We start from the raw sequence: 12,503 nt of genomic DNA, 5'->3' as shown, positions 1-12,503 counted from the left end.
CACCATTCTAAGTCGAGCCACTTCCCTCCTCCATGTCACTACTACTCTCCACCCAGCCCTTTTTCCCTGCTGTACTTTGTAGTCTGCAAACTTCTTAAATGTATTTGTAACCTTACTTCTGAGTTAAAGTCTCATAAATTCATCCCATCTTTCTCGTTAAAAAGTCTCATTGGCCAGTATCCTATGTGCGTGATTACATGGTATTACATGTGTAATCTTTTTTTTTTGGTCTACTTCGATAAAGGCTTTTGATGTTCAAAGCTGTTTCCTGCCTTGTATCCAGTGCTACTTGGATACATGCCAGTCCTTCCACAATCCCAAATTGAGTTTTGAGACTGTATATGTGGAGTTTGCATGTTTTCCCCATATTCACATGGGTTTCCACCAAGTGCTGTGGTTTCTCCCAGAGTCCACAGACATGAAGGTTAGGTAGATTAACAATGCAAAACTGGCTCTGTTGTAAATGTTTTCACAGTCCGATGGCTGGAGCCCTGTCTAGAGATTTTGGCTTGCTGTGCCCATTGCTTTCTGGGATAGAATCCTTTTGCCCTACCTCCCCGTCCTGGATAATGTTGTGAAGAAAAGTTCTCTCTTTCTTTAAAGAAGGCAGCCTCATAGTCCAGATGGGAATGCAGAAAAACATCTTTATTACACAGCCATGTAACAAAGAGACTTGACAATTGTGCAAGTGCTTAAACTAGGACGTGCATAGGCTTATATTACATTTATCATCTATGCAAAATACTATTCTTCTTCTAGTTCTTCCCACCATTACCTTATGCCCACCACCTGACTGAAACTTTCCAACATTACTCCTTACCCTGTGCAGTTGTCTGAGACCAGTTTATCAGTCAATTCTCACCAGCAAGTTGGAATCGGGAGGAGCCACACATAAGATACTGGGCTGCTCAAATAAATAGTTTCTTGTTGCACAAGCATCTTTCACAGCTAAAGTGTCTAGGCAGCTACCTCTCTTAAGACAGTGTTGCTGTTTATTATAGAACGCACTTTCCTTGGCTTATCATGTTAGTGTCCGAGCAGGCAGACAGGGAGGCAGATGCTTAGCCACTGTAAGCGAAAGCAAGTGGCCTTGAGCTGATATGTACATGCAGCTTTCTAGCTGTTTAGAGAAAAAATAAAATACAGACACAAGCTCTTAATTTTATTAAAACTTATAACCTAAAGCTAGCTAATATTACACATTTTGCTTTAATTTGACTAGAAAGCTCTAATACATAACAAGCACTAACAAGTAAATTTAGATTTGTTATATATACTGTATATTTTCTAAACTAATGGCCTATTTAGCTTTCTCTCACAGTTAAAATCTTAGTAGCTGCATTTCTTAAAACAATGGCCTGTTTAGCTCTCTCAAAGTACACAATGTCCTTCACTGAATGTTTTAAACTTAGCAGCAAGAAAGAAAGACAGGCTGTTTGCAAGCAAAAAAGCCAGCAGCCTTTATGCTAACACATAAATGTGGGCTTAAAATTAAAATATAAGCTTTTTAATAATTCTGAAGCTAATGATTGAGAGCACATTGATCCATAAATATACATTTTTCTATAATAACAGGGTTTAGAAAATAAATGGATGGATGAAACTAAGCCTAAAACAAAGTGTTTTTGATGAAACTACATTTAAAAGCCTTGATATACGACACATATTGAAACAATCGGGCTAGAACAGGATTGTCAAAGAAAGAAAGATTAAGGTTGTTACCATAAATGAAAATGAAGAATAAAACTATCAATGAAAAAACATTCTTGTCAACCGAAAAAAACAAATTAACAAAACCAAGATTAAAAACAAAAATGATATGAAATAATTGTAGTAGCTGAAATTACTAAATGAAATAAAATAATGAATTGCGAAACTATTTTCAGTTTACATGATCGTATCGGTAAGAGCATGGTAGAATCAATTTTCGCATTTTTCATAAAATTCAGGCCTACCCAGTAGGTAGGAAAAATCAATATATAGACTTCCACCGATTAAGAAACCATCAGTGATCAAGTTGACTAGAAGTAAACAACAAAGTATTAGACGGGAGATTTCAAATATAACACTGAAAGTGACAATAGTAAGTACCTGGTATTAGAGCACAAGGGTATGTTGTGTGCTGTTCAAATTGAGGAGACAAAAGTACAAATCCTAAAGTCCATCTAAATAGCCATCACAAATTAGCCTATACCATATTTCTGGGTAAATAAAAAAGAAATTCAGAATTCGAATGTATTCCCTGAAACAGTCTTCTGGCAGTCTCCTTGTTTTACCTATGTACTATAAATGACTAAACACTTCCTACAAGAAATGTAACAAATAACATTTGTACACTTGCAAAAAAGGACCCGATACAAGAGAATTTTTGCAAGTGGCACAGCGGCTCCTGTTATAGCTTAAAGACTGCCGAGGAAAGCTGAAATATGAGTAATGGAACATTTGCATACCAAAACAATAGGGTGTCCAGAATTGTCTGGTTTGTGGATTTAGATATAACTTTATTTGTCCACAGTAGGAAGTTTGGCAATTTGTAATTTGGGGAGAAGACAAAGCTAAGGTATGTCGTTTTTAATGAAGTGGTCAACATTTGGAAGCCATTCCTATATGCTGATGAGAACAGAATTGGAGAACTAAATCAAGAAATTAAGAGAAATTACCTTCAGGTGGTAATACTCTGTTGGATTCTGTGTGACTGGAAGGCAGCTGTATTAAAGATTTGTTTTGTAGATTCTGCAGTATAAAGGTTCTTGTGCCACACTACCACCGCACCCTCCTTGTCTTCAGATTTGATGACAATATCATATCGATGGTGCAGTTCACCTTTGGTAGGGTTGGGGATATGTTTATTGGGACAAGTTTATTGGTATTTTATGTTTCAAAGTATATTGATTTAGTGGCACTGATATCCACTAGCATTCTTGAATGTTACAAAAAGTGCTGAAGTAGGTATCTACTGGACAAACATATCTGAGCGATTTAAAAGTCCATTGCCTGTTATCAGATTGCCTGATAACTGTTAGCTTGCAGACCGCTTAACTCACAGTTGGAGTGTGCCCCTTCTTCACTTTTCAGCCACTGCACACAAAAAGGTGTCCATACATCACTTCATGCTATTTCTTGGGCATGCATCTTGTGCATTAAAACATTGTAAGATTTTGCGCACACTTCAAAAACAACATAATTTTCCTTAAGCACATTCATGTTACTGATCTCCCAGGTCCCATTTCCTGGTGAAAGTTGTGCAAGTACATTGAAAGAACAGAAAAAGGTTTGTGTCTTTCAAGGCACTGATATGGTGAGACAGAATGTGCTAGAAGTTAACTTTTCAAATATCTGGTACTGTATGTTACTCGATCTTCTTTCATGCTGTCATCTTACTTTTGGGTCATAAACTCTTTTGGAGAAAGCTGGTCTAAAACCCTATTGTAGTACAAGTTTTACAGCCCTTATGGCATTGTATATATCAAACTAGTGATCATTGTACCATTTGAATGGATTGTTAAGAAAGGAAGAAACTCCTTTCACTAAAGAAAATGTTCACAAGATATAAATTATATAAATGTGAATTTATGTTTTAAGCTTTTGGCAAAATGGCAGTAAGTTAACTGCTCATTGACATCCTCATTTTACTATTACTCATCTGTAATTCTCATTTATGCCAGCAGATGTTGCCACACCTGTTTCCTACTCAAGAGTTCCAAGTTTGGGCATAATTGTGCATCTTCTCAGACAAAGTGCATCTCAGTTCTTTAAGTATTTTGAAAGCCATCGACAGAGTGTGAGTAAACTACATGGTGTTGATCACTTGCCTACAGAAGAAGTAAAAGAGGTATGAAATTGTAAAGTCTTCATTATTAAATAATATGAAAATAGAATGTAATTGTAGATATACGGTAATATTTTTATTTATTTATTTATTTTTAAACAGTCTTCGTCTATGATTGTTTCTTCTGATTATAGGAGCATGAGGTTGCCAAATTATTTAAAGCTTGTCATGCATGGGATATTTGAATAGAGATAGTTAGTCAGAAGATAGCTTCAATTTCAAGATTTTAGTTGCTTGCATTCCTGTACATACAGTAAAAATCACGATGGGCATCAAATTTTTTGTCAAATATTTACGCTAGGCTTTTTTTCTTTTTCTGTTAATGAACAAAGAATACCGTGGAATATTTCAATTGTATATATTCTGTATTAGGTTTATAAGATGATTTTTCCCATTTTTATTTACTATTTGCATGTCATTTAAGTATTTAAATATGATTTTTTTTTAAGATGTAAGGTGTATGTTTAAGTCTTAGTTTCTCTTAGCACTTGCACACCGTTTAGCAATACAGAGCAGGACTGCAGAGAATTTTCAAATGCAGCAATATAATTAATTTAACATATATCCTGAAGCATAAAGTGGCTTACAGAATTAAAAGAGTATAACAATGGAGGCAGCATCTTAAAACATATATACATATTATCAGAATTTTTTTAAAATAGTTTTTCTTTATGATTATTATTCAATAATAATCACATTTCATGAGTGGTTTATTATTATGGCTTACATTTTTTCTTCTTTATGCATTAAGCTCTGTCAAGCTGTCATGTCAGTAACAAGTGGAGTAGACAAAATATCTTCATCCCAGAGGAATGCTTTGGCCAAGAGACGCCTTGTGAAGCTTATAAATAATCGAGCAATACTACTTTCCTTGTGTTCTTGTATCCTTAAAAAAAAAGTGCTTATCTTTAAATGCCACTTTTTGATTTGCAGGTTATTATCATCATTATAATCGACTGTAAGAATAAGTCTATATTGATAATGTGGTTTTTTGAGATAAAAGAAAATGACAGGCATAAAATTCAATATAAATTTTTATAGTAATATTTTTTGTGTAATAGTGATAGATAAATATTGCCAAATTATTGGATAATGCATATGTAAAGAAACATTGGACCAAACATCTGTAATGTTAATTAATATTTGGTAAAACATTATGTAGTATCTGTGATTGAAAATAGCTTTTTGGTCTAGTTTCTTTTATTCTTGCTTTTATATTTATGGATCAGTGTTTCCAGTTTGTGTTGTACACACACAGTCATCCAGGCAAATTGAAAAGAGTATATAAAGTTAATTACTAATTCAGAGCAAATGACTAGATTTTGCACAAAAAAGTTAGCATTGCATAAAACAAAACCATCCCAGACATTGAAAGAAATGTTTTAGATATGGTGCTATGGTGACTTAGGCCAAAACTAGTCAGTAAAGAATAAGGTGCTTTTGAGTAAAAACCAAATGAGCTTCAGATTTCACAAGAGGATCTAGTATTTTTTATGAAAGGAATATGGAGAAAAAAAAAACATATAATTTGGATTCCATCTGGTGCTGAATTGCAGTGGAATAATTATATATTTTTACTGTAAGCTCTAGTTACCCTCTGAAAGTAGGCTGTAGGTTTCAAATATATAGTTATAAAGTTATTTGTGTGTTTGAAATTAAGGTGTGATCTGTAAGTGTAGTTTTAAGTGGTTTAATTGTATACCCTATGCCTTTGTTTGCTAGAGTTAAAGGTTAGGGCCAAATGATAATTAGTATTGTAATTTATTTATTTGAAAACACTATAGCATAAAATGAGTACATTAAAAACCAATTGGTAAATGTTTTTTTTCTGTTATGATCCCCATTTAATGTGCTTAGTGCAGAAACAGTACTCCTTACTTTTCAGCACATTATTAAAAATATGTATTTTGTGAAACAGAAGGTAACGAGTTAACAAGTATTAACATTAAATATTGTATAATAGATTTGCAGTTGTCCCATTTTTTTAAATGAACCATGAGGTTGTATTTGTTTAGATTTTTTGGAAAAGTGTTAATTCCTTCAGATTTGTTTAATTAAGAGTAAATTACCTTAAATATTCTTGCAGTGTTTGTTTGTATTATTTTTGCGTATTTTAAAGAGTGCACTTTAAGAAAATAGATGAGTATTAATATTAGTGACTGTGTGACAAGATGTTTAACAAGTTTATTCAATAAAGAAGCATAGGTATTTTCAGGTAAATTCACCTCTTGCATTTTATGTTCCCTTATTCTGTGTTACCTTATCACAACGTATCTTCAAATGGCCAGTGAAGAATAGCTCCAAAAAAACTAAAAGCAATTAATAAATAACACCCGGTGCCATTATTAACAAGTATGTTCAGTGTCATAACTAGCACCTGCAGATAGAAGAGTCAAGAACAAATATTTTAATTATTAGCCTAATTTTTTTAACCATTACATTTTTTAACAATAACGTACTCTGTCTTTTCCTTTCTTATGCGTGCTACTAATATTCCTTGATTTTTTATATGCTACAGATATAATTGAAACATGCTTATTTATTCTCTGGCGTCATTTGGAATATTACTTGATTTACTTTAGCCCTCTTGAATCTCAGGACTCTCTCTTGTCTGCTGGGCAGTCTTTCAGAGCCCGGCATCAAGATGGTAAGTGGTAAATATAATAAATAACTTTAAACAGAAGATCATTCATTCTAGCAAAACAAGTATCAAATTTGAACATTTAATTTTCTTTTAATTTGAATTTATGAAACTGTTTATAAACATTTAGTGATTATTTCTAGTTATTCTGTTAGCTTTAATATTCAATTCTACATTCCAGTTTAAATGATTGGGATGATTTAATACAAATTCTTGGATATATAAATCAGTTAATGATAAGCCTTAAAAGCATCATATAATCTTTTTGTCAACTTTATAATATTAATTATTAAATGTGTCATTTTTATTTTGGGTCAAAATGTTGCTGCTTCACAGGTCGAGTGCCTAGGTTTGAATCTCATCATAGGCATTATTTATATATAATTGACATGTTGCTTGCGTGTTTTTTTTTTTTTGAGTATTCAGATTTCCCATCTTCATGTGAAAGGTGTATATTGTATTTTAATTGGAAGTTATAAAATTAATCTGGAATAAGGCACTGTGTGCTGCTTGGTCCCCTGTCCTTTGTTGGTTCCTGCCTTGCACCAAGTGCTGCATGATAGGCTTTGGCTTCATGCAACTGTACAGTTTGACTAAAAAAGTTCAGTTGGTTAACTACATAAGTTCAGTTGGGTTTTAAAGAAAAGCCGTTACAATATCATTTTGAAAGTACTTTAGTTAGCTTCTTATTGTAAATGAAACATTAAGCCTCTTCATTTTCAAAGTCTTCTTCTTTCGGCTGCTCCCATTAGGGATTGCCACAGCGGATCATCTTTTTCCATATCTTCCTGTCCTCTGTGTCTTGTTCTGTTACACCAATCACCTGAATGTCCTCTGTCACCACATCCATAAACTTTCTTTTAGGCCCTCCTCTTTTCCTCTTGCCTGGCAGCTCTATCCTTTCCATCCTTTTCCCAATATACCCAGCATCTCTCCTCTGCACATGTCTGAACCAACACAATCTCGCCTCTCTGATTTTCTCTCCAAACCGTCCAACGTGAGCTGACCCTCTAATGTACTCGTTCCTAATCCTGTCCGTCCTTGTCACACCCAATGCAAATCATAGCATCTTTATCTCTGCTACATCCAGTTCTGTCTCCTGTTTTTTGTATTTAAACTCATCCACCTTTGCCAACTCTACTCCCTGCATCCTCACCATTCCACTGACCTCACTCTCATTTAGTCACATGTTCTGTCTTGTCCCTACTGACCGTCATTCATCTCCTCTCTAGAGCATGCAGTATCTCCACCTAGCCAGGGTCTCCTCAACCTGCGTCCTACGTTTGCTACAGATCACAATGTCATCATCAAACATCATAGTCTATGGGCATCCCTGTCTAATCTCATCTGTCAACCTGTCCATCACCATTGCAAATAAGAAAGGGCTCAGAGCCGATCCCTGATGTAATCCCACCTCCACATTGAATGTATCTATCACTCCTACTGCAGACCTCACCACTGTCGCACTTTCCTCGTACATATCCTGCACAACTCATACATACTTCTCTGTCACTCCTGACTTCCTCATACAATACCACAACTCCTCTCGAGGCACCCTGTCATATGCTTTTCCAGGTCCACAAAGACACAATGCAACTCCTTCTGGCCTTCTCTATACTTCTCCATCAGCGCCCACAGAGCAAACATCGCATTTGTGGTGCTCTTTCCTGGCATGAAACCATACTGCTGCTCACTAGTTATCACCTCCCTTATTAACTGAGCTTCCAAGTACTCTTTCTCATAACTTCATGCTGTGGCTCATCAATTTTATTCCCCTGTAGTTAACTACAGCTGTGCACATTCCCCTTATTCTTAAAAATCGGTACCAGTACACTTTTTCTCCACTCCTCAGGCATCCACTCACTTTCCAAGATTTCACTAAACAATTCTATTAAAAACTCCATTGCCATTTTTCCTCAACACTTCCATGCTTCCACAGGTATGTCATCTGGACCAACAGCTTCAAAGCTGTCCTTCCTTCCTCCTTGTTAATCCGTTGCACTTCCTGAATCGCTTTCACCACATCATCCAACCTTCTTTGTCTCTCATTCTCTTCATTCATCAGCCTCACAAAGTACTCTTTCCATTTGCTCAACACACTCTCCTCACTTGTGAGTATGTTTCCATCTTTATCCTTTATCACCCTAACCAGCTGCAATCTTTTCCAGCTCGGTCCCTCTGTCTAGCCAATTGGTACAGGTCCTTTTATTTCAAAAGTTAAATTTTTGGTTCAAAAGTTGGCATAAAAAAAAAAATTCTCAAGAAGCCAATCTGTCTATTGTTATTTTGTGAAATAAAGGTTATTCCATGCAACAGATTACCAAGGGCGGAATATCTTTAGACTGTGAGAAAGATTTTATTAGTTGCCTGTGATAATTTTCAAAAAGTATAAGCTATATTGTGGATATCATGTTTTCTTTTTCGCAGATTCATTTGCAGCATTTTCAGGCAATGTTACAAGAAGCTTTGGGGTGTCTCGAGTCAGTAGGCAAGATCTAGATCAGGTATGCTGAAATTAAATAGATTGAATAAAGTGAATTGTATATTAATTAGTTGTATGCCTCTATTAAATCATATTCAACTTTAAAGTAAAACAAAATAGCAAGAATAAGGAAGATGTTGCAAGCAATGTTAACTGCATATCAATATATTAGACAATTTATTAATATCAATAGTAAAATATAATGTATTACTATTCTCTGTGGAGAGTTGATAAATGCCAAATGTACTTTTAAATATATCCACCCATTTATTTGTTAACGTAATATTTTTAGTTGGTTTAATCCTGCTGTGATTTCTGCAAAATATGGCACGATTTATGATACTACCTCACAAGTGCCACGAAGCTACATAAAATTTATTAGGGCTGTGGGTAGTCCGAGTCAGCTGTGATTTTTGTCTAGGTCCATCTCTACCCCTTTATCTGACACCACGCAGTCAAATACAACGATTTTGAGTCAGACCAGTTTGGAATTTCTCCTTTTCAGGTTGAGTCAAGCCTGTTTTGAGTTGGAGGAATACATACAGTGTCTAGATCTTGAGATGATGTTCAATGTTTACGGAAAAGACAGTTACCCCTATAGACAAGACATCTTGCCATATTCGCCCCTGAGAACTTGTTGCATCAAACATTAATACATCATCCTGATATTTTTAATCCGAAAAATATGACTTTAAAGTGGTATAAGCCCATAGAGGTGAGGACTGCAAACTTTAGATTACTGTCATCTCTCATCTTCACCTGTAAATATCCACTCTGTAAGAGCTAGATATTGTAGCCCTCTGCATGGATTTCAGATCTCATACACCAAAAGCATAGGATAAGCATTATGATTGATCTTAGCATTTAATCCCTGATAGTCAACACACAAGTGATAATAACTATTTAGTCTGATAAGCAAGACCACTGGAACCTCCCATGAAGAACTGGATGGCTCAATGCCATCCACCAACATCTTCTTCAGGTGTTATATGTTGATGGCTCTTTTTATTGGAGACATATGATATGGTCATTGATGAACAGAACTTTCATCCGTTATCCAGATCACATTGTACCACAGTATTAACAATTGTAGGGTGGTTTGGTTCTGAGCACACCACCTCTTCTGTGCCTTTCAGAGATTTCTTTAAAAGTTTACACTTAAAGGGATGGGGTCATCTAAGGTGTGTATCAGGCCTTAATAATTTATTAATATAGTGGAGAAAAAGATGATAAATTGTGACTTGAGATAGTTCACATAGTCAGGATGAAACCCTTCTTTTTTCCCATTCTGCCAGTGGTAGCGGGTAGGGGATCCAGTTTAACGGTCTTATTTTAGTTTGTGTTTATTTTGAGGATGTTTTTTTTCACTCTCATATCAGAGAAACGAGTATATTTGTTTTGTGTGATGTGTGTTAATTTGTTTGTGTGGCCCCAGATTGTTACAGTTTAAAAAGGCAGTCTGGGCCAATTGGAGGTTAATTTAAGTAAATCTACTTTGCTTGATGCTCAACATCAACGGTTTGGCTCTGTAATATTGTAGTTTGCTTCATTAATACTTCTTGCTCAGCCTTTTTACTGGGTAGACACATTGATTAGCAATTGTAGCGTTCTTACTATTAACCTCCTTAGCATTATGTTTACACTGGAAAAATGTGCCAAAAACATTGTATTTTTTTCAACAGGAAAAAGTTATTACTGTATGTGTAACTGAAGAAGTAAATACTAAGATGTCAGCATAAATACAGTAAAAAATGTTTGTGTAGTGTCCACTGCTGTACTGATGTAGATTTAGTACATTCTTTTTGTTTGATGTGTTTTGTACCAGTCAGCAACACACAGCCTGATGTTGCAGTCAGGGCAGTAGATGCTTGTTTCTTGGCACACTTTTCTTTTTTCCTAGTAGTTTTACAGCCTACCATAGTGTAAGGTTTAGTGGCTTCCACATTTGCTCTGATATGAACATGAATAGTTGCCATATTGTGAACAGTGCTTAGGGAAAGAAATGTCTGGCTTGTCCTTGCACTTGATCACAATCCTTTTGCCATTTTTGTCACACAGCTACTGTCACACCTTGGTGAAGTTTCAAGTGACCAAAGTCACAGCAGCTTGGTTGTACGGTGCCATTTGCATCAGTTTCACTATCCGAGGCAATGTCTGATGATCAGTTCACATTGTCATCACTATTGCTCGATTTGAACAATGCTTTAGTTTCTCTTTGTTCTAAAACTCTCTTTACGGCTTTTTGTTTGCCATTGTGTTTTTTATTGGAGGCCTCACACAACTTATGAACACTGAGAAATTGTTTTAGGATTGGCAAAAAGCATAGAAATATTCTTAGGTTGTGTTTCATCCACAAAGATACCAGCAGAATACTGTTTTGAAAGCTGTTTTTTGCGTAATATTATAAAGTTTGTCATTCCACATCACCCCAAGCCTGACTTAGGTTTAGCCTTAACGGCATAGAATTCTGAATCACCCTCAGGGTTAACATATATTTTTCTGTGTACATTTACTGTTGGTCTTTGCTTTCTCCACTTTGCCACTTTAGAGAGAGAACCTTCAGTCCAGAGGTCTGTCCTTTTGACTCTGCATTTGTGTGTTTTTCTCCTTGTCAGCATCTTATCAGCTTCTGAAGCCACTGTACTGGAGACCTCATTTGTAATTTTCCATTGATTTTATTACAGCTCGAGTACTGTGTGTGTGTCTGGGGAAGGGGTGTTGGGATGGTTGTCCTCCTGTAGTATATTCCATACTCATACTTTTAGGTTTATTACCAGTGCCAATGACAATGGATTAAGAAAGACTGGGTGTGTATGAGCGTTGTCCTGAAAAATACCTGATTTCTGTGCTATTCACATTTTTAATTGATTAAATGTGTAGTGAATTGAAATAGATTTTTTATTTTTGCAGAGAGCTTGTCATCCTCGGTACAAAATCAGTACATTCTGGCACTTGTCCTTTGCTTCGCAGAAGTACATAACTGTGCTTTTAAATTAAAAAACTGACTTTGGCATTTTGTTGTCTTCCAGTTACGCACTGATGTGGCAAACAATTTCGGAGACTCATTACAGAAGAAACTCCTAGATGTGGAAGGGCTTTACTGCAGAGTCCGTTCTCAATACACTTTCATTCGGGCTCTTGTAAGGCGCATCAGAGGTCTCCTCCGGCTCATCTGAAAAGGAGTGACTTTCCTGATACTATGAAAATAATTGTAAAATACTTTCTTCATTTAAATTTTTGTTTGTATGAATTTCAAATATGAAAATAAAACTCACTTTTTAAAACCTGTCTTATAAAAATGTTTTTATGGATTTTTTTTTTCTTTTCACAATTTCTCACAAATATAGGCATAAAATGAATGTCTTTTTTAATGAGTATCTATGGAGTAGATTAACATTAAACACAAAAGTAGAAATAGTAATTGGCCAACTTATACATGTAACACTGAGACGTATTTTCTCCTTTAAAGTGATTTCTTGTTATACTTTAGGGTCATTTCATGAAAAGGTATTTGTGACAAGCCATCTGAGTAGACAGCGATAAAGAATATC

The 12,503-nt window shown here is 35.3% G+C and overlaps 1 protein-coding gene across 3 annotated transcripts in view; it reads left to right on the top strand.

The window, feature by feature from the left end:
• Positions 1 to 12,230, top strand: part of nup205 (nucleoporin 205) — a 197,001-nt gene extending 184,771 nt beyond the window's left edge. For 2 of the 3 annotated variants that reach the window (XM_039770061.1, XM_039770058.1), the window contains exons 39-43: positions 3,666 to 3,832; positions 4,581 to 4,710; positions 6,348 to 6,476; positions 8,898 to 8,974; positions 11,982 to 12,230. In XM_039770061.1, coding sequence (XP_039625995.1) covers positions 3,666 to 3,832; positions 4,581 to 4,710; positions 6,348 to 6,476; positions 8,898 to 8,974; positions 11,982 to 12,128 — 650 coding nt within the window. In that variant the 3' untranslated portion in view covers positions 12,129 to 12,230. The remainder of the gene's footprint in view (positions 1 to 3,665; positions 3,833 to 4,580; positions 4,711 to 6,347; positions 6,477 to 8,897; positions 8,975 to 11,981) is intronic. The other variant, XM_039770060.1, reaches the window with a different exon arrangement.
• Positions 12,231 to 12,503: the final 273 nt, after the last annotated feature.

This window comes from Polypterus senegalus, chromosome 11, assembly GCF_016835505.1.
Source record: "Polypterus senegalus isolate Bchr_013 chromosome 11, ASM1683550v1, whole genome shotgun sequence".
NCBI lineage: Eukaryota > Metazoa > Chordata > Cladistia > Polypteriformes > Polypteridae > Polypterus > Polypterus senegalus.
This window is presented reverse-complemented; position numbering and strand designations above follow the sequence as displayed.